Genomic DNA, 21,481 nt, shown 5'->3' with positions numbered 1-21,481 from the left:
TATTTTTTATTTTTTACTGAATGGCACTAACCGGGCTGTAATCGGCAGTGTACGCGAGCTGACAATTACCACCTGGTTAATGCGTGTGACCTTACCGCTAAGTTAATGGATAAGGTAAGGTCTCAGGCCCAAAATGGACGCACACCAATTTTGTTTTGCCGCATGTCTATTTTCGGCCCAAAAAAAGGCCTTTCTTGCAGGTGCACTGAAAAATGGATCTGCACTCATCCAATACATGTGTCTACACCAGTGCAGGCCATTTTTCAGCGTACCTTAGTAAAAGGACCCCTAAGTGCTGGATTCATTAAATGCACTCAGAATTTGATGCAGAAAAATTGGTGCTGAACAGTATTCTATAACGCGCATTCCGGGATCGGCACCCTTTATAGAATAGTGAGTAGCACCAGGATCCAAGCTCAACTGTGGGCATGAGGAGCTACTCCAACTGAAACCAGGTGTAAATCCCAGCGTACTAGTTGCACTTAGATCCACACTGTTCTATAACACTGCTTGCATTTAAGGGAAAGCCCCTGACCCACCCATACCCCTCTTATGGCCACACCTCCATTGCATATCCACACTATAACATTGCATGCATTTTAAGAGAAAGCCCCTGACCCGCCTATAACCCTCCCATGGCCACGCCCCCTTTGCAGATCCTGAGCCGACAAAGATAAGTGTATTCTAATTTTTTATGTGCTTATTTGTTACGCAAAAGTTAGTGTCCACTTTATAGAATTATCCCCTAAGTGTGCAATACATAACAGAGGATTTTCGAAAGTGCTAAGGATTCTTATACCTGTTGGGCTGCAAAGAGCTTGCCCTGGAACTTGCTAATGATTGTGTAACCACTGGGTACTTCGCGGTCTTCATACCAGGCTGTAGGCACCAGGAAATCTCGGGGGTTAGCCAACCCATTGGCTCCTGGAATGGGGAAAGAAGCAAAGGTTGATGGGCAGCGGACCAGGTGTGCATGAGAAACTCAGTTGATGTAGCTGCCAGACCACCAAAGCATGTCTTTCATTTCCTCATTCCACAAGGCAGCACACTGAACAAAAACACATTAAAGGTCTCCCCCCCCCCCCCCCCCCAACATACACTCCCCATCATAATATCTCAAACATAATATCTCTGCAGACTTCACTTACCTAGCAACCAAATGGTGGAACTCCTTACCACCCAAAATGAGAAATATGCAGGAATATACTAGATTCCACAAAATCCTCAAATCGTTCCTATTCAAACATACCCTCACAAAGAACAACCATGTCTCAAACATTTAATTATTACCTGAATTGGTTATTACTCTATTTACCATTAACTTTCTCTTTGCTTCATGTACAATTTCTCATTTATAATAGATTTTCTAAATGTTAAACATCCATAGCTATCCCAGTATGTTTATGATACTGCATTGTAAAATTGGATTCTTACAACAAATTACTTTCTTATGCATTATTATGTATCCAATACTGTTTATTGTAAGCCACATTGAACTCAAACTTGTTTGGAATAATGTGGGAAATAAATGTCATAATTAAACAAATGTAACAAGCAGATACTTTTCCTAGGCACTTCAGTTCCTAGGTGTTTATAAACTGTAAATGTAAGGGCTTGATAATCGGCCTGTGGCAGTCGGCAGTTTTTAGCTGCTGACAGCTGTGGGCTGAATTAAGCCTGGATATTCAATGCCGTGCCATGTCCCAGGCTCTGGTACTGAATATCCGACTAAGTGCAATCATGAAGAAGTTAACCAGGAACTGGCCAATATTCTGACCGGTGCCTGGTTAGCTCGGTAGATAAATTTAGGACAGCCATTTACTAAGCTGTAATAACAAATGGGCTTAGCACACTCTTATTATATGGGTTATTCCCATGCACAAAGGCCATTTTTACCATGGGTGTAAAAACCCCAATTTTCATTTTGTTTCATTAATGATTGTATGCTAATGTTGCAACATTTTGTAGGAGGTAAACGCTCACTCTTTGCCTGTGATACACCCCCTATAAAAAAATACAAAAAACATTAGCCCTTAGCTAATATGGAATGCAATAGTGCTTCCTGCATTAGGATTTTTTTTTTGCTGCATAGGCGTGCATTAGTGCCTAATGCAGCTTAATAAAAAGACACCTTTATGCACTTATATAATCAGTTATGGGCCAGTGCTCAGAACTCTCGCGGTAAGCCAACAGACCTGAAACCTAGCTTGCCAATGTTCAAAGGAAATGGTATTCAAATTATATGTACGCTGGAAAAGCAAAAGCAAAGGGGGGAACATGCTTGGTGCATGCTCTGCTCCTGTGCATATGTGCCTGACAAACCCAAAAATGAAGCACACATTGGTTTTCTGCGCCTATAAATATAAGCATTTCAATTTTTTTTTCTTAGAAGGCTTACATTTAAACACAGGGAGCAGGCGCAAATGGGTGCTTTTACTTCTGGGTTTGCTCTGACTTGCACATATTCGACTCTTACTACCAGCACTTAGGGGCTTCCACAGACTTCCTTCTACTTCCAAATTATATAAAAACTGACACAAAGTTATTCAAAGTCGCTAAATGCAGGAGGATTGTGAAGAATTACAAGAGGACCTTACGAGACTGGGAGACTGGGCGTCTAAATGGCAGATCACATTTAATGTGAGCAAGTGCAAAGTGATGCATGTGGGAAAGAGGAACCCGAATTATAACTACATCATGCCAAGGTTCCATGTTAGGAATCACAGACCAAGAAAGGGATCTAGGTGTCATCGTTGATGATACGTTGAAACCTTCTGCTCAGTGTGCTGCTGCGGCTAGGAAAGCAAATAGAATATTAGGTATTATTAGGAAAGGAATGGAAAACAAAAATGAGGATGTTATAATGCCTTTGTATCGCACCATGGTGCGACTGCACCTTGAATATTGTGTTCAATTCTAGTCACCGTATCTCAAAAAAGATATAGTGGAATTAGAAAAGGTGCAGAGAAGGGCGACGAAAATGATAAAGGGGATGGGACGACTTCCCTATGAGGAAAGGCTAAAGCGGCTAGGGCTCTTCAGCTTGGAGAAAAGGCGGCTGAGGGGAGATATGATAGAGGTCTATAAAATAATGAGTGGAGTTGAATGGGTAGACGTGAAGCGTCTGTTTACGCTTTCCAAAAATACTAGGAATAGGGGGCATGCGATGAATCTACAAAGTAGTAAATTTAAAACGAATCAGAGAAAAATTTTCTTCACTCAATGTGTAATTAAACTCTGGAATTTGTTGCCAGAGAATGTGGTAAAGGCAGTTAGCTTAGCAGAGTTTAAAAAAAGGTTTGGACAACTTCCTAAAGGAAAAGTCCATAGACCATTATTAAATTGGACTTGGGGAAAATCCACTATTTCTGGGATAAGCAGTAGAAAATGCTTTGTACTTTTTTGGGATCTTGCCAGGTATTTGTGACCTGGTTTGGCCATTGTTGGAAACAAGATGCAGGGCTTGATGGACCTTTGGAGGGGCATTTCCGAAAGGGACGTCCAAGTTGCGATTTGGACGTCCTTGCAAAACAGTGAAATCTAGGGGCGGAGAAACCTGTATTTTTGAAACAAGATGGACGTCCATCTTTCATTTTGAAAATACCGTCAGGGATGTCCAAATCCTTAAACTTCACCATCCTTAGATTTGGACGTCCCTAGACATGGTTGTTTATGATTTTCGGCGATTTTCGAAACCAAAGACGTCCATGTCAGAAACAACCAAATGCAAGCCATTTGGTCGTGGGAGGAGTCAGCATTTCTAGTGCACTGGTCCCCCTGAAATGCCAGGACACTAACCGGGCACCCTAGGGGGCACTGCAGTGGACTTCATAAATTGCTCCCAGGTACATAGCTCCCTTACCTTGTGTGCTGAGCCTCCCAACTCCCCCCCCCCCAAAACCCACTACCCCCAACTGTACACCACTACCATAGCCCTTACGGTTGAAGGGGCACCTATATATGGGTACAGTGGGTTTGTAGTGGGTTTTGCAGAGCTCGCTGTTTCCTCCACAAATGTAACAGGTGGGGGGGTATGGGCCTGTGTCTGCCTGTCTGAAGTGCACTGCAGTACCCACTAAAACTGCTCCAGAGACCTGCATGCGCTGTCATGGTCCTGAGTATGACATCTGAGGTTGGCATAGAGGCTGGCACGACATATTTTGAAAGATGTTTTTTGAAGGTGGGAGGGGGGTTAGTGACCACTGGGGGAGTAACGGGAGGTCATGCCCGATTCTCTCCGGTGGTCATCTGGTCATTTAGGCCACCTTTTTGTGCCTTAGTCGTAATAAAAACAGGTCCGGGTGAAAACATCCAAGTGTTTGTCAGGGACATCCTTGTTTTTTTCGATTATGGGTCAAGGACGTCAAAAAGAGGACATGTCCGGGTAAATCCGGACATATGGTAACCCTACATAAGGTATGTACACTGCTGCCATCACCATGTGTATTTTTGAAAGTATGAAAGCCCACGTGTCCAATCCTGACCACAGGGAACACCTCCCCAAAATGTAGGATAAACTAAACGTCAGCCGGCGTGGCTAAACAGTAAGATAAAGGAAATCATTAGAGCCAAAAAACAATCCTTCAGAAAGTGGAGAAGAGAACCAACTGAAAGTAACAGGATAGATCATAAGGAATGCCAAGCCAAATGCAAAGCGGAGATAAGGAGGGCAAAAAAGGACTTTGAGAAGAAATTAGCGTTGGAAGCAAAAATACATAGTAAAAACTTTTTTAGATACATTAAAAGCAGGAAACCGGCCAAAGAGTCGGTTGGGCCGCTGGACGAAAATGGTGTTAAAGGGGCGATCAAGGAGGACAAAGCCGTAGCGGAGAAATTAAATGAATTCTTTGCTTCGGTCTTCACCGAGGAGGATTTGGGGGGGACACCGGTGCCGGAAAGAATATTTGAAGCGGGGGAGTCGGAGAAACTAAACAAATTCTCTGTAACCTTGGAGGATGTAATGGGTCAGTTCAGCAAGCTGAAGAGTAGTAAATCACCGGGACCTGATGGTATTCATCCCAGAGTATTAATAGAACTAAAAAATGAACTTGCGGAGCTACTGTTAGAAATATGCAATCTGTCCCTAAAATCGAGTGTAATACCGGAAGACTGGAGGGTAGCCAATGTTACTCCGATTTTTAAGAAAGGTTCCAGAGGAGATCCGGGAAATTATAGACCGGTGAGTCTGACGTCGGTGCCGGGCAAGATGGTGGAGGCTATTATTAAGAATAAAATTGCAGAGCATATACAAAAACATGGACTGATGAGACAAAGTCAGCACGGATTTAGTGAAGGGAAGTCTTGCCTCACCAATCTAATGCATTTTTTTTTTTGAGGGGGTAAGCAAACATGTGGACAATGGGGAGCCGGTTGATATTGTATATCTGGATTTTCAGAAGGCGTTTGACAAAGTGCCGCACGAAAGACTCCTGAAGAAATTGCAGAGTCATGGAATCGGAGGTAGGGTATTATTATGGATTAAGAACTGGTTGAAAGATAGGAAGCAGAGAGTAGGATTGCGTGGCCAGTATTCTCAGTGGAGGAGGGTAGTTAGTGGGGTCCCGCAGGGGTCTGTGCTGGGTCCGTTGCTTTTTAATGTATTTATAAATGACCTAGAGATGGGAATAACTAGTGAGGTAATTAAATTCGCCGATGACACAAAATTATTCAGGGTCGTCAAGTCGCAGGAGGAATGTGAACGATTACAGGAGGACCTTGCGAGACTGGGAGAATGGGCGTGCAAGTGGCAGATGAAGTTCAATGTTGACAAGTGCAAAGTGATGCATGTGGGTAAGAGGAACCCGAATTATAGCTACGTCTTGCAAGGTTCCGCGTTAGGAGTTACGGATCAAGAAAGGGATCTGGGTGTCGTCGTCGATGATACGCTGAAACCTTCTGCTCAGTGTGCTGCTGCAGCTAGGAAAGCGAATAGAATGTTGGGTGTTATTAAGAAGGGTATGGAGTCCAGGTGTGCGGATGTTATAATGCCGTTGTATCGCTCCATGGTGCGACCGCACCTGGAGTATTGTGTTCAGTACTGGTCTCCGTATCTCAAAAAAGATATAGTAGAATTGGAAAAGGTACAGCGAAGGGCGACGAAAATGATAGTGGGGATGGGACGACTTTCCTATGAAGAGAGGCTGAGAAGGCTAGGGCTTTTCAGCTTGGAGAAGAGACGGCTGAGGGGAGATATGATAGAAGTGTATAAAATAATGAGTGGAATGGATCGGGTGGATGTGAAGCGACTGTTCACGCTATCCAAAAATACTAGGACTAGAGGGCATGAGTTGAAGCTACAGTGTGGTAAATTTAAAACGAATCGGAGAAAATTTTTCTTCACCCAACGTGTAATTAGACTCTGGAATTCATTGCCGGAGAACGTGGTACGGGCGGTTAGCTTGACGGAGTTTAAAAAGGGGTTAGATAGATTCCTAAAGGACAAGTCCATAGACCGCTATTAAATGGACTGGAAAAATTCCTCATTTTTAGGTATAACTTGTCTGGAATGTTTTTACGTTTGGGGAGCGTGCCAGGTGCCCTTGACCTGGATTGGCCACTGTCGGTGACAGGATGCTGGGCTAGATGGACCTTTGGTCTTTCCCAGTATGGCACTACTTATGTACTTAACCACTCTGTAGGCACACTAGCGTTTTAGCACATGCTAATTTTTAGCTAGAATGCTAAAAATTATTCCTATGGGTGTCTTCAGCATTCGTGCACATTAATTTTTAGTGTGCGCTAAAAACACTAGCACACCTTAGTATATTTCTACCTACATATGTGAAATATAATTTTCAAAAAGCCAAGTTCTGTGAGTAAAGCACCATTTTATCCACAGAAATAACTTTTTTTTTATTAACCATCTTTAGGGCCCAGTGTGTGGCAGCTAATATGATTGTAAACCCCCTGGTGGCGGAGCAAGGTGTTACAATGATGGTACCAAATATGTCACAGTGTTTCCCCAAAATGATTCAACGCCAACCAGGTAGATTAACAATAAAAAGAAAATATTATTTTATTATTTGAATTATATTTAAATGTTAATGAAATTTTACCAACTTGCAAATTTAACATAGGTATTTTCAATTACAGGTTTGCAACACAAATCAGTTTAGTCTCTAGAAACACTGAGAGCATTGTCAGATGAGTATAAATATTAGTTACATAAATCATTTAAGCACATTCCATTTTACAAAACACTAGATTCTTTAAAGTTTCTTTTCTCCTATCTTTCAGATTTCCAGAGACCTTCAAGTTTTCCTCTACTCTTTTTTTCTTTTAGTTATCTCTTATTTATTGTTCAGGTTTCCTTTACTATTTTCTCTTATGTGCACTTTTTTAATAGTTTCAGTCACTTAGCTGCTCTCTTTGTTTTCTCTCTGGCTCCCTTGAACAGTGGGCACCTTTTCTTTCAGGTGATGATCTCCAGCATCAACTTTCTTCCAGTCTTTTCCTAGTAACATGTTCTCACCAATACAGCTCCCTCCCAACTGCCAGCCTGAGCTGTTTGTCACTCTCCTGAGAGTTCCATCAGCATGCGTAACAATCAGCGCATGCACACAGACCACTCAGTCTCACTGCACAGCTCACTGCCTCTACACCAGATCTAGAAGGAGCCACGTAATCTTTTATAATTTAACCCATAGGGTTACAAGATTATTGAGTAAAACCTTGTATACAGCTGAAATGTGGGACCCTGCCCAGGGAAATATGGCATCAGACAGAACTGTTCAGTGGTGATCAATGCATGCCTGAACAGCCTGTTTAATCTACATGCTGATTTAAGCTTGAGAAGCTATTTTTCAGTATTATTGTGTTTATTTATTTATTTAAAAATTTGTAGACCGCACTCTTATACAGTTCTAGGCGGTTTCCAAAAGAGCTTACATGATAAAAAATGTAATCAAATAACACACAAAGCTCCAAACACAAACATAAAGCATAAAATAAAATATATATAAAGCAATTAAATATAATAAATCATTACATTTTGGGCTCTACATGCTATTATTAGTGAGGCAGTATAACCTATAAAGGTGGATGTGTATATGTGTTGTCCAACACTTTGATCATTGATAGATTCACCCCTGATGTAGGCGATCATATGCCGAAACATGTTGGGCTGCTGGACAATTTTTGAAAAAAGTCTGGACACTATTGAAAAACCACCCATATTTCTAATAAAATTGGTAGAGCCAACTGGCTTCCCCCCTGCTCTTCGTTTGTTCATTCATCAGCCTATGCAGTTGACAGCTTTTAAAAGAAACATTTTACAAACTATGAATTCATAAAAGTAAAAAAGTTAGGGATTAATCATTACCAATAGGTCCCAAGTCAGGTAACTCAAAATGCACTCCAAACAGCTCCAGGATGTATCCTCTGGTCTCCCCAAATACCTCTACGCTGAATCGCATTCCTTGCTGCACATGAACATATAGACAGGTGGTTAAATCCACTATGCCAGAAAGAAGAGGCTTCACACATCTGCAGAAAGCAGCAAAAAGTAGTCTACAAAGCAGACCAAAAATCCAGAACAATTCTGTATTCAAAGGAACCCGACGTGGCTATGTTTTGCTGTATTGGCTGCATCAGGGATTAATAAAACAGAAATGGGGGATAAAAAGCAGGGCTTCCCCTAGTCAGCAAAAGCAAATATTATAAGTTCTGTGCATATTTCCAGCAGGGGCATAGCCAGAAATTAATTTTGGAGGGGGCCCGGGGGTGGACTGGGGGAGCCAAGCATTTTCTCTCTCCCCCTTCCTCCCCCCCCCCCCCCCCACGCCACTGCAGAACTGTGGAAGGTGACAGACTGCTACCATACTGCTTTTCAGGGTTTCTTTGAATAATGAATTGTTCTGGACTTTTGGTCTGCTTTGTGGGTTAAATCCACTACTATAGACAGGTGAACAAGTTCTGATACAGACATCCGAACAATTAACCTTTTCAAAACAAAACAAGCATCAGAATGAGGGGGTCATGATGTGAAGCTCATAAGAACATAAGAGCAGCCATATTGGGTCAGACCATCTAACCCAGTATCCTGTTTCCAACAGTGGCCAAGCCAGGTCACAAGTACCTGGCAGAAACCAAAGAAACAGTTTACGGAACAACATCGGGAAATATTTTTTCACTGAAAAGGTAACAGATGACTCTCTAGTGGGGCCCAGTGACCGGGCCTTATTGTACAGTTTCACAGGCAAAAGGCAGAGTAAGGATTAGCCTCTGCTCATGGCCCAGACCCTATGCTTGAATTCTCAGCCTTCTGTTGCTGTTTCAGGCACATCGTCAACTTTCTACAGCCTGCACCACTTACAAGATGGTAGGCATTGCTTGGGCTGGACAAAGAAAAACATTTCTAAAGTATGAAAGAACCCAAGTACCTCTGCGAGGATCTGAAGCCATTTGGGTTGATTTTCAAACAACGATATACATTTATCAGCAGCTGGTAAATATGTTACTCTGCTGTCCATAGATATTCAGAAACCGAAGGAACAGTGCCATGACGAAAATACATCAAACCACCCCACAACTCTATTTACACAGTCAGGAGGCAGAGGGAGGGAAAAGCAAAGAAAGCAATCAAAAGCTATTTTTACAGTGGCAATATGCAGACGTTATATGAATAGTTCATACGTTTAATTTAGGCCTGCTAAACTACCTGAATAGCAATGGCAGTAATCAGTGGCAAGTACATATATTCACCTGATGACTACAGGGATAGCACTGTTAACTATATATATTGAAAGTCATGGCTGACGTTTGAATGAAAATGCTGATCATTATGACTGAAAACTACCTGCATTATCCGCTACAGCTAGGCTACTGCTGAAAATCAGATTCAAATGTCTTTTCTTTGACAGGGGAGAGGAAGATTTGCCCATCGGAAGGCAATGCTAGGGAAGAAGAGAAAGTGGTGAACCTTAAGATATCAGCTACATTATGCTCTCCCATTGCTACATTCATGACCAACTGAAAGGAAGAGGGAGAGAACAGGAGTTTGAAAACAGCGGCAGTGGTGGGAGGGAAGGGGGAGAGAGAAAATGCTTGGCTCCCCCAGCAGGGGCGTAGCCAGACCTCGAGGTGGGAGAGGTTCAGAGCCCAAGGTGGGGGGGCACATTTTGGTTGCTGGCCCGTCGCCACCCCCCTCTGCTGCTTCACTGCCCCCCTCCGCCGCCCATTGCCACCGCTGTAACATCTTGGCTGGTGGGGGTCCCCAACCCCCGTCAGCTGAAGACTTTGGCCAGTGCTGGTCTCCGACGCTGCCGCATTGCGTGCCCTGCTCTCTCTTCCCCTCACATCCAGCATGCTCCTTTTAGTGAAACTGAGCATGCTCAATTTCACTAAAAGGAGTGTGCCCGACGTGAGGGGAAGAGGGAGGAGGGCACGCAATGCGGCAGCGCCGGAGACCAGCACTTAGTTACATCTGATGCTTGCAGTTAAAAGTAAAAGTAAAAGTGAGATGTAAATGATGATTCCTCAGTAAACCAAATGAAACAGCAAAACCTGGAACAGGATTTTGCTATTGCAAACCTCGGCATGCAAATAGAGGATCAACTCATCTTAAATTTGCTGTTCAGGGAATATAGCCTATGAGAACAGTAAAGCCTGTGTTTGTTGAACTGGCTACTGGTCTCCAAACAAACAGATCAATGATGACTTGGGTCACTTTGAAGAAGAGATGAAGCTGGTAGCAATTCTTGGCGAACAGACATATGTGTCACAACAGACTGTTGATCATCCCATGGAAAATGTTAAATTAGACCTGACTGTCCACTAGATTGACAGAGTCTTTAAAGAGAAAATCTTTTGTCTGGCCTTAAGAAGATTGAAAGGTTTGCACACATTTGATGTTCTTGCATTAGTTCTCAAAGATATTCAAACAGACTTTGCCATCAGACTAAAAATTATTAGAATAAGAACAGACAAATGATTCTAACTTTGTGAAAGCCTTCCCTGTAATTGGACAGCATGACAGTGATAATGAAGATGAAAATGCAAGTGAAGAATTAATAGCATCACTTCTAATGCAGATAATAACAATAATAATGATAAATTATTCTTTGCTATATGGAAGTCAAGTGTTTCAGACAGAGGTTGTTCCCTTAATCAAAACCTGCAGACCCAGGTCAAAAGACATCAGTAATATTGCAGCCTGGCCTGAACTGAAGGAATTTTTTTTATCAGACTGAACAATCCCCGTCCTGCTGGTGCAGTTGTTGAACACCTTTTTAACTGTCACTCGCATGAGTGACAATAATTTTCAAATTTTAGCTTTACTAGAAGCAAGGTAGATTGAATTGTAGAGCAATAAAGTTATTGAGATAAAAACATGAACAATAGTTGCGCTCATTGTAGTTGCAGTACTTTTACTTTCTACTCAAAAAGTATTATATTAGGCAATAACTTTTTTTACTTTCACTTCAGTACATTTCTTAGTGTGTTCTTCACTGTACTTTTACTTAAGTATTAAAATATACATTTATTTTTACTTTTACTTAAATACTTTGACCTAGTACTTTCAACAACACTGGTTTGGGCAGTGGTGCAGTAGGAGCATGCAAAGCCTGCAGGACTATGGCCTACTAGTTCCTTCTGAAGCCAGTTTGGTCTACATGCAATCTCAGTTCCAAGGCTTCAACTAGCTCCATTGTTTTTCAAGTTGTTATAACTTTGCAGTGTTGCAGTTCACTAATCCATTTCCAACCATTGGTTTCATCCAATCAACATGGGTTTCTCAATTTTTTTTCAAGACAGACCAATCCAATCCTGAATTTACCCTGTTTCATGCATGGGCTCCATGGCCCTGCTTCCTTAGAAATATCAAAACTGCAAATCCATACAGGCAAGGGAGACAAATCAGAACTGGATCCGCCTGTCTCATAGCCAGCTAGTAACTTTGCTTTGCTTGCTGGTGTAACCACTCAATTTCCCATGAAAACCAAGCAGATATGCATGGAAATACAGGAAGCTGACAGTTATATACACTGCTCTTACCCTCTGCCATCCCTCTCACTGACTAATAGAATGCAAATCTGCTGCCACTACCATTCACCATGGAGATGTGGGTCTTAAAGAAGGAGGTGCAAAACCCCCTGAATGAATGACATTGAAAGTGGGGAGATAGGGGTGGGAGGAGCTAAAAATAGAATGAAGAATGTTGGAAACAGGATGCTGGGCTAGATGGACCTTTGGTCTGTTCCAGTATGGCAATACTTATGTACTTATGTAAAGCAAGTCCCAGCTCTCACCTGAATGACGCAGATTTCATTGGGTTTCACTAGCAGCTTGCCAAATTCTGTTGTGATGAGGAGTTTCCCTTGCTGAGGCACTGCAGCAAATAAAAAAACAGGCTCATCGATTATTGAAATTTTTTAGCAGCTGGAAATAGATTTTGAAGATATTACCTTTCTCTGTATATTCTCCTCCCCTCCCCCAAATCTTTGCCTTCTGTTCTTATACCACACCTCTATGTCTGCTAGATTGTACTGTGGACACACACAGGTTAATATTCAAAAGCTTTTCTTGATATTGTACACTGCTTTGGACAGACATTCATTCGGTGAAGCGATCCATAAGCTTTTGAAAATAATGTGGTTGGCAACGGTGCTGCTGGCCACATCAGTACCTTTTGTTTTTTTTTTTAATGCACGGCAGATAAACGTACAGCTTTGGTCATTTGAATCGTACAAATGGTCCAAGTTATACATTTTAAAAGGGAGCATAGTTTAGGCTGTGGGGAGAGCAATGAAAATATTTAGGAGTCCTTTTACTAAGCTGCGCTGAAAAATGGGCTGCGCTAGTGTAAGCGCGTGTTTTGAGCACACACAGATCCATTTTTCAGCATGCCTCGTAAAAAAGGCCTTTTAAAAATTTTTGATGAAAATGGATGTGTGGCAAAATAAAAATTGGTGCGTCCATCATGGGTCTGAGACACCTGGAGTATTGTGTTCAGTTTTGGAAGCCGTATCTTGCGAAGGATGTAAAAATAATTGAAGTGGTGCAAAGGAAAGCTACGAGAATGGTATGGGATTTGCGTTACAAGACGCATGAGGGGAGACTTGCAGACCTGAACATGTATACTCTGGAGGAAAGGAGAAACAGGGGTGATATGATACAGACATTCAAATATTTGAAAGGTATTAATCCGCAAACGAATCTTTTCCGGAGATGCGAAGGCGGTAGAACGAGAGGACATGAAATGAGATTGAAGGGGGGCAGACTCAGGAAAAATGTCAGGAAGTACTTTTTCATGGAGAGAGTGGTGGATACTTGGAATGCCCTCCCGCGGGAGGTGGTGGAGATGAAAACGGTAACAGAATTCAAACATGCGTGGGATAAACATAAAGGAATCCTGTTCAGAAGGAATGTATCCTTGGGAGCTTAGCCGAGTTTAGGTGGCAGAGCCAGTGGTGGGAGGCGGGGCTGGTGGTTGGGAGGCGGAGATAGTGCTGGGCAGACTTATACAGTCTGTGCCAGAGCTGGTGGTGGGAGGCGGGGCTGGTGGTTGGGAGGCGGGGATAGTGCTGGCCAGACTTATACGGTCTGTGCCCTGAAGAGGGCAGGTACAAATAAAAAGTAGCATATATGAATTTATCTTGTTGGGCAGACTGGATGGACCGTGCAGGTCTTTTTCTGTCGTCATCTACTATGTTACTATGCTATGTTACTGCCACCCATTGACTTAGCGCTAAGGCCTCATGTGGTAACCATGCGGTAATCATCTAAATATGTAGAATGACGATTAATGCCCAGTTTCCACTGCATGCATGTCTAACTTTGAACATTCTGCTATTTACCTGTTGCCACTTGGCAGGATAACTTACATGTTCATTTCACCACTACATGTATAAGGAGCCCTTTTACTAAGCCGTGTAGGTGCATACACGTGTCCTATACATGTCAATTTGGAGTTACCACCTGGCTACCACGTAGCCTGGGTGGTAATTTCGTTTTTTACTTGCGTATCTAGGAGTATGGTGTGATCAACAGTGTCGAAAGCAGCAGATAGGTCAAGAAGGATAAGGATAGAATAGAGACCTCTGGATTTAGCCAGCAGCAGGTCATTAGAAACTTCAGTAAGTGCAGTTTCAGTAGAGTGAAGAGCGCAGAAACCAGATTGGAGTGGGTCAAAAATAGGTTGAGAAGAAAGGAAGTCAAGACAATGGTGGTGAACGACGCGTTCAAGTAATTTGGAGAGGAAAGGGAGAAGTGGAGATGGGGCGATAGTTGGAGGGACAGGTAGGGTCAAGTGAGGGTTTTTTAAGGAGTGGAGTGACAACAGCACTTAAAGGTAATAGACCAGTAAGATAATACTATATTGAGAAACGTTTTTTGCAAAGTAAGGTCTGACTGTATTCTTGGGTTGTTTTTCCTTTGTATTATGGATATACCTTGAAAAAGCCCTGTTGGCGAAACACATGTCGGTGTATTGCCCTACTTTTCCAGCTTTATAAAAACTGATATAAGCTGCTATACGACCCTACCTTTCAGCTGACATGAACTATTAACAAGCTAAGAAAAAGAACTTTATACCACTCTATTACGGATCTAGAAGTTTTTTACTCAACTGTTAAGGATTCAAATTGATTAAAATAAATATACTCTAAGACCGAAGACAAGAAGGGTACATACCCTGAAACCACACATAAAACAGTGTGATGGTGACTAATGAGGGCACTATTTTGAAACACTCTCAAATATAGGTGCCAGAAAGATCTGTGCTAAACTTATATTCTGTAAAGGGTGCTCTGCGCCAAGCACCTTTTATAGAATAGCACTTAGCGCCAATTCCCCGTGTGAGGACATATGCCTGCTGAAACCTGATGTAAATCCCGGTGTGCAACCAGGAAATCTAACACTACACCTAAAGTTTTGAAATGTCCTTGGCCCGCCCATGACCCTCCCATGGCCACACCTCTTTTCAGGTTACGTGCAAGACATTTTGGGTGTGCAGATGTGTGTAAGTCCAAATTAGTGCCAATTAATGCTAATTGATTAACAGCTCATTAAATAATTAATTTGCACACACATCCACCCTGTGTGCCCAAATTTGGCCGACCTATACAGAATCCGGAGGCAAGCGTCCTCCCAGCACCAGGTGGTGCTGTTGCGCAAAGCTCTCAGAGGCTTTGAGTGGTGAGTTAAAGAATGGAAGCCCTGAGCCACGAGTCAAAGCCTGATCCCTCCACATGGCATCACTACTCATTTTTTAGGTTTCTGTTCTATGATTTTGAATGTTCTTACTGTAAGAAGCATGGACAGATGTAAAGTAAAATAGTCTGAATGGGAACAATACTGTATCGGGGAGGAGGAGGGGAGTAAAATCTAGTAATAAATCAGCAAGCGGGACCATAGTGCTAAAGGCGAAAACTTACCAATTAGAAAATCGCCATCTGAATTATACAAGCACCTGCAATACAATAAAATATGTTCATATGACATCATCTATCCATACAGAATTCCAATACATTCTACAATCATAAATATATGTGCAACCACTACTGGGATAGATAGTTATGCGCACTGATCTCCAGATATCATGATGATTTTCAAAGCAAGAAAGAAAAGATATTCGCGCCTTCTGTCTCACTGCACCCTACGCCTGGAATAAACTTCTTGAGCCCCTACGTCTTACCCCATCCTTGGCCACCTTTAAATCTAGACTGAAAGCCCACCTCTTTAACATTGCTTTTGACTCGCAACCACTCGCCTCCACCTACCCTCCTCTCCTCCTTCCTGTACACATTAATCGATTTGATTTGCTTACTTTATTTTTTGTCTATTAGATTGTAAGCTCTTTGAGCAGGGACTGTCTTTCTTCTATGTTTGTGCAGCGCTGCGTACGCCTTGTAGTGCTATAAAAATGCTAAATAGTAGTAGTAGTAGTAGTACATAACTGCGAACTCAGCCAGTTCCAGTACAGACATTTTTGACCAGTCTGGCAACCCTATACTGCTACATTATGGAAACTGCAGGACTTCAAGGATTTCAATTTTTATTTATTTATACCCCACACAAACTACAATTCTTAACAGCTTACAAATAACATACATAATAATAATATAAACAAAAACAAATAAATACCAACAACAAAAAGTCACAGCTACATTACATAACAGCGGTTAGCATATCTGGGTTTAAAAAAGGTTTGGACAAGTTCCTGGAGGAAAAGTTCATAGTCTGCTATTGAGATAGACATAGGGAAGCCACTGCTTGCCCTGGGATTGGTAGCATGGAAAGTTGCTACTAATTGAATTTCTGCCAGGTACTTGTGACTCGGACTGGTCACTGCTGGAAGCAGGACACTGGGCTAGATGGTCCCCAGTCTGCCCCAGAATGACTATTCTTATGTTCTTATGTAACATTTAACTTGCCAATCATGTGAAAATCCATCAGTATACTTTGTACCTGTTATTGCCATGCTATCATACGTCAGTCACTTGCCTATACCTAGGTAGAAAAGTATGGAAAGGCTTTTTGAAACATACATGCCTTCAGCTTTTTCCAGAAACTCACTGTCTGGATAGTAGACCAGAATGAAAGAGGCAGCACACTCCAACACACCAGACCTACAACCTGGAAAACACTGGAACGATACTCATTAAGTCCAGTGAGTCGAATCAGGGACAATGAACATCACAATGCTTTAAGATTTAAGTTCAAAGCCAGGACTGGCCTAAAATGTCCCTACTTGGAGCTGGTAAGTCGGCAGCTGTGATATTATCATTGTTTATTTGAGGTGCTGATCCAAAATGGCCACTGAGGCAGCACACTAGCAAGGTGCTCTCTCTACCCCACATTGAGCTTTTACTCTGAGCAATTTCCTGTTGCTTACCTGTTATGAGGAAGCGAAGGGTCCAGACTCTTCTAGATCTGCGGAAGCTAAAAGAATGGTCTAACGTTTGGCAATTAAAATTCAATGCGAAGAAATGCAAAGTGATGCACATAGGGAGTAGAAATCCAAGGGAGACGTATGTGTTAGGCGGTGAGAGTCTGATATGTACGGACGGGGAGAGGGATCTTGGGGTGATAGTATCTGAGGACCTGAAGGCGACGAAACAGTGTGACAAGGCGGTGGCCGTAGCTAGAAGATTGCTAGGCTGTATAGAGAGAGGTGTGACCAGCAGAAGAAAAGAGGTTTTAATACCCCTGTATAAGACGTTGGTGAGGCCCCACCTGGAGTATTGTGTTCAGTTTTGGAGGCCGTATCTTGTGAAGAATGTTAAAAAAAATGGAAGCGGTGCAAAGAAAAGCTACGAGAATGGTATGGGATTTGCGTTACAAGATGTATGAGGAGAGACTTGTTGACCTGAACATGTATACCCTGGAGGAAAGGAGAAACAGGGGTGATATGATACAGACGTTCAAATATTTGAAAGGTATTAATCCGCAAACTAACCTTTTCCGGAGATGGGAAGGCGGTAGAACGAGAGGACGTGAAATGAGATTGAAGGGGGGCAGACTCAAGAAAAATGTCAGGAAGTATTTTTTCACGGAGAGAGTGGTGGATGCTTGGAATGCCCTCCCGCGGGAGGTGGTGGAGAGGAAAACGATAACGGAATTCAAACAAGCATGGGATAAACATAAAGGAATCCTGCTCAGAAGGAAGGGATCCCCAGAAGCTTAGCCGGTGGTGGGAGGCAGGGCTGGTGGTTGGGAGGTGGGGATAGTGCTGGGCAGACTTATACGGTCTGTGCCAGAGCCGGTGGTGGGAGGCTGGGCTGGTGATTGGGAGGCGGGGATAGTGCTGGGCAGACTTATACGGTCTGTGCCCTGAAAAAGACAGGTACAAATCAAGGTAAGGTATACACAAAAAATGGCACATGTGAGTTTATCTTGTTGGGCAGACTGGGTGGACCGTGCAGGTCTTTTTCTGCCGTCATCTACTATGTTACTATGTTACTATGACTCGGACTTACCATGCAGATACTTCAACACCAGCGATAGTGGGGCTGATGGATCACTTTGCCGTGAGCAGTGGAACCAGACCACTTGCGTTCCTGCAGGGGAGTTTGGGGGAAGGACAGCTGCCTTCCCTACTTGACACATCTCTTTGTCTGAAGGTCAGGGAGCCCCTGAAGAGGTCCTCCTCCAGTGGCCCTAATACTCCCCTATGCTTGGGAATTGGTAGCAGTGTCCTTAGGTTGCCACCATACTGGCTTCATCCCCACATGTTTAGTTTTTGCGCATAAACAAAAACTGATTATGTACAGGGAGTCGGCGCAGCAGCTAGACAGTGCTGCTAACTTCTGAGTGTGGGATCCCTTCCACCTATTGCAAGGGTGCTGCAGTTTTGGGTGCACCTGAGCCCAAAATGGGTGGGTCCAGGCTTTGCCACTGTTTGAAAGTATGTAGTTGGACAAGTAAGGGCAATATTTGTATGTAAAAAAATGAATATAAACAACTCTTCCATATGAACTAGCTCCAGATTTGCGCAACAGGGCTGATCCGGTTCTGAATTTACATGCAGAGACTTGTAAGTCTGAGTTTCCGATTGCATTCCCTACGAAAAGCAAGGATACAAACCCCTGCTTGTAATGGAGTAAACCTAGGGCTGGGTCTGCCCTGTTGGGCAAACTTGGAGCCACTTGGCCACTCTATACATGGCCATTCTGCTGTGAGCATAACAAGGCACAACACAAACATGTGAGAACCCTGTGGTTTGGTAATAGATCTGTGTTGGCTTTTTGTAGAGCAGAGATGTTCTGCCCCCATATTCATGGAAGCAGGGTGCATTGTTATCTATATTTAGTATGAGTATTATTTGTATCAGTGGGGTAGCCAGAAGCCAATTTTTGGGTGGGCCAACAGGTTGGATGGGTGGGCACTAGACAGTGGTGTGCTGGTAAATGTTTAACAACATTGCAGAGCTGGCTATAGCTGGGGAGAGAGCCTGGGGGTGGGGGTGGGGAGGCAATGCATTACTATCTCCAGGGAAAAAAAAAATTAAATGATCCCAGGTTCCAATCTAATTCATGTTTATTGTGGGATCAAATGCCATAAATAAGTAAATAAATATAAACTTTTAATGTTGAGCTCCTGATTCTCAAAGTGGACATATTCCAAACACTAAAATGAAAATAAAGTGATTTTTTTGGGGAAGCTTGCCAGGTGCCCTTGGCCTGGATTGGCCGCTGTCGTGGACAGGATGCTGGGCTCGATGGACCCTTGGTCTTTTCCCAGTATGGCATTACTTATGTACTTTTTTCTACCTTTGTCGTCTGGTGACTGTTTTTCTGATCATGCTGGCCCAGTATCCGATTCTGCTGCTATCTGTCCTCTTAACTCCGTTTCCAGGGCTTCCTTTCCATTTATTTCTTTACTTTCCGCCTTTCTTCTTCATTTCTTGCCCTACATCCGTAAGTAAAAGCTGGGTCCTCTGCAGACGACTGTCCAGTGGATCCAGCTTCTGCCTATTTTCTTCATCTATGTGCAGTTTTTCTCCTCTCTTCCTTTTCCCTCATCTCATCTATTCGCCTTCCTCACTCTTCCATCCCCTCCATCCATGTCCAGCATTTCTTCTCTCTCCCTTTCCTCTCCTCCATCCATCCATGTCCAGCAACCCTCCTCTCCCCTGCCCTTCCCTCCATCCATCCATGCCAGCAACCCTCCTCTCCCCTGCCCTTCCATCCATCCATCCATCCATGTCCAGCAACCCTCCTCTCCCCTGCCCTCCATCCACCCATGTCCAGCAACTCTCCTCTCCCCTCCATCCATCCATACCCAACAATTCTCATCTCTGCCCTGCCCCTATCCATTCATACCCAGCATTTCTGTTCTTGCCCCTGCCCCCTTCTATCCATCCATACCCAGCAATTCTGTTCTTGCCCCTGCCCCCCTCTATCCATCCATACCCAGCAATTCTATTTTCTCCCCTGTCCCCTCCCTCCAGCCATCAGCGATTCTCCTCTCTCCCCTGCAATTCCCTCCGGGCTCCATCCTTCCCTCCCATTCAATTCCACCTGCCCGCCCTCTTCTCCCCCAAAAAATTTACAGTGGGAGCAGGCCTCCCTCTCCCAGATGCTGCCTACCGCCGCCACGATCGCAGGTCTACCTCCCTCCGTCTCAGCACTCATCAGCAGCAGCGCCGGTAGCGAATCATACACACTACCTTCTTCTAACCCAGAAGCGTCTTCTCTGCCGCGTTCCGCCCCCATTATCAGAACTTTCTGTTTCTGCTGGGGCTGGACGCGGCAGAGAAGACGCTTCCGGGTTAGAAGAAGGCAGCGTGTATGATTCGCTACCGGCGCTGCTGCTGATGAGTGCTGAGACAGAGGGAGGTAGATCCTGCGATCATGGCGGCGGTAGGCAGCGTCTGGGAGAGGGAGGCAGATGCAGGAACGGAGCTCAGCCTGCTCCCTCCGCTCCACTGCCTCTACTGCTGGGTGGGCCTGAACCCAAACTGGGTGGGCCTAGGCCCACCCAGGCCCACCCGTGGCTACGCCCCTGATTTGTATATAATTGCATTGTCTGTGTATAGATAGCCCTGTGTACCAGGGCTGCTATCCCTATAGTTGCAGTTTCCTGTGATTGACTCCTTGTGAGCTTTCCCTATTGGCTTTTAGTTATGGCCTAGGGCCAGCTCTCCCTCTGTCCCCCTGAGGTCTGTGAAAGAGAGCCAAATCTTCCTAGCATACTGTTGTGATCAGCAGCTGTTCTAGGGCCTGATCCCTCCTTAAACTTCTATGATTCCATCAAAATTCATCACCGTTATTCCTACACTTTCACCTTTGAGTATTATAGCTTTTCCTCTCAGCTGGGCTGAAGTTCTGGCCATCTCCTTGCCTCTGAGGTGGCTAAATACACACTCTGTTTGCAGGAGGCAACAATTCTTTTTAAGCAACTGAACTATAAGTTGATTTTCTTTGTTTGCCATGATTTCTACATTAAAAGGAAAGGGAAAGGGAAATGGGGCTTGATATACTGCCTTTCTGAGGTTTTTTGCAACTACATTCAAAGCAGTTTACATATATTCGGGTACTTTTTTTGTACCAGAGGCAATGGTGGGTTAAGTGACTTAAAGAAGAGTTGGATTAAGAACTGAGAGCCTACTGGTAAAGTTATTACTTAGGAATGGTTTATGCTAGCTATTGAAGCTTTGTGACCACACTTAGCCCAGAACAGCACAAGAGATATTTCATATTCATCACCGGTGCACATTTTCATATCTTCTACTTGTATTCAGACATTAAAGTGGAAATGGTGGAACTTGTCATTAGCTTCTCTCCCCCATAGATGGTCAAGAGCCTTGTGAATTCTTTCACTTTAATGCAACTTGTCTTAATAATCATTTTCTGAATGCTTTCATTTTCTAAATGCTTTCATATCTTTCCTTAGGAAAGCTGCTGCTGTCACTGCTCCCAGCTTACTTGGGGGTTAGGGGGTGGGTGGGAGGGTTGAAGAGAACATCACAATCACAGCAGTGATTTCCCCATTACACTGAGTAAGAAAAGGAAAACTATAAGTCCCTGCATGCAGAGTA

The 21,481-nt window shown here is 43.5% G+C and overlaps 1 protein-coding gene across 1 annotated transcript in view; it reads right to left on the bottom strand.

Moving 5' to 3' along the window:
- Positions 1-21,481, bottom strand: part of HGD (homogentisate 1,2-dioxygenase) — a 121,815-nt gene that overhangs the window by 22,624 nt on the left and 77,710 nt on the right. Inside the window, exons 7-10 of the mRNA XM_030203991.1 lie at positions 15,375-15,409; positions 12,249-12,328; positions 8,321-8,420; positions 800-924 (exon numbers count right to left, since the gene is read on the bottom strand). Coding sequence (XP_030059851.1) covers positions 800-924; positions 8,321-8,420; positions 12,249-12,328; positions 15,375-15,409 — 340 coding nt within the window. The remainder of the gene's footprint in view (positions 1-799; positions 925-8,320; positions 8,421-12,248; positions 12,329-15,374; positions 15,410-21,481) is intronic.

The sequence above is a fragment of the Microcaecilia unicolor genome, chromosome 5 (assembly GCF_901765095.1).
Source record: "Microcaecilia unicolor chromosome 5, aMicUni1.1, whole genome shotgun sequence".
NCBI lineage: Eukaryota > Metazoa > Chordata > Amphibia > Gymnophiona > Siphonopidae > Microcaecilia > Microcaecilia unicolor.
Note: the sequence above shows the minus strand (reverse complement) of the source record. Positions and strands in the feature narration are given on the sequence as shown.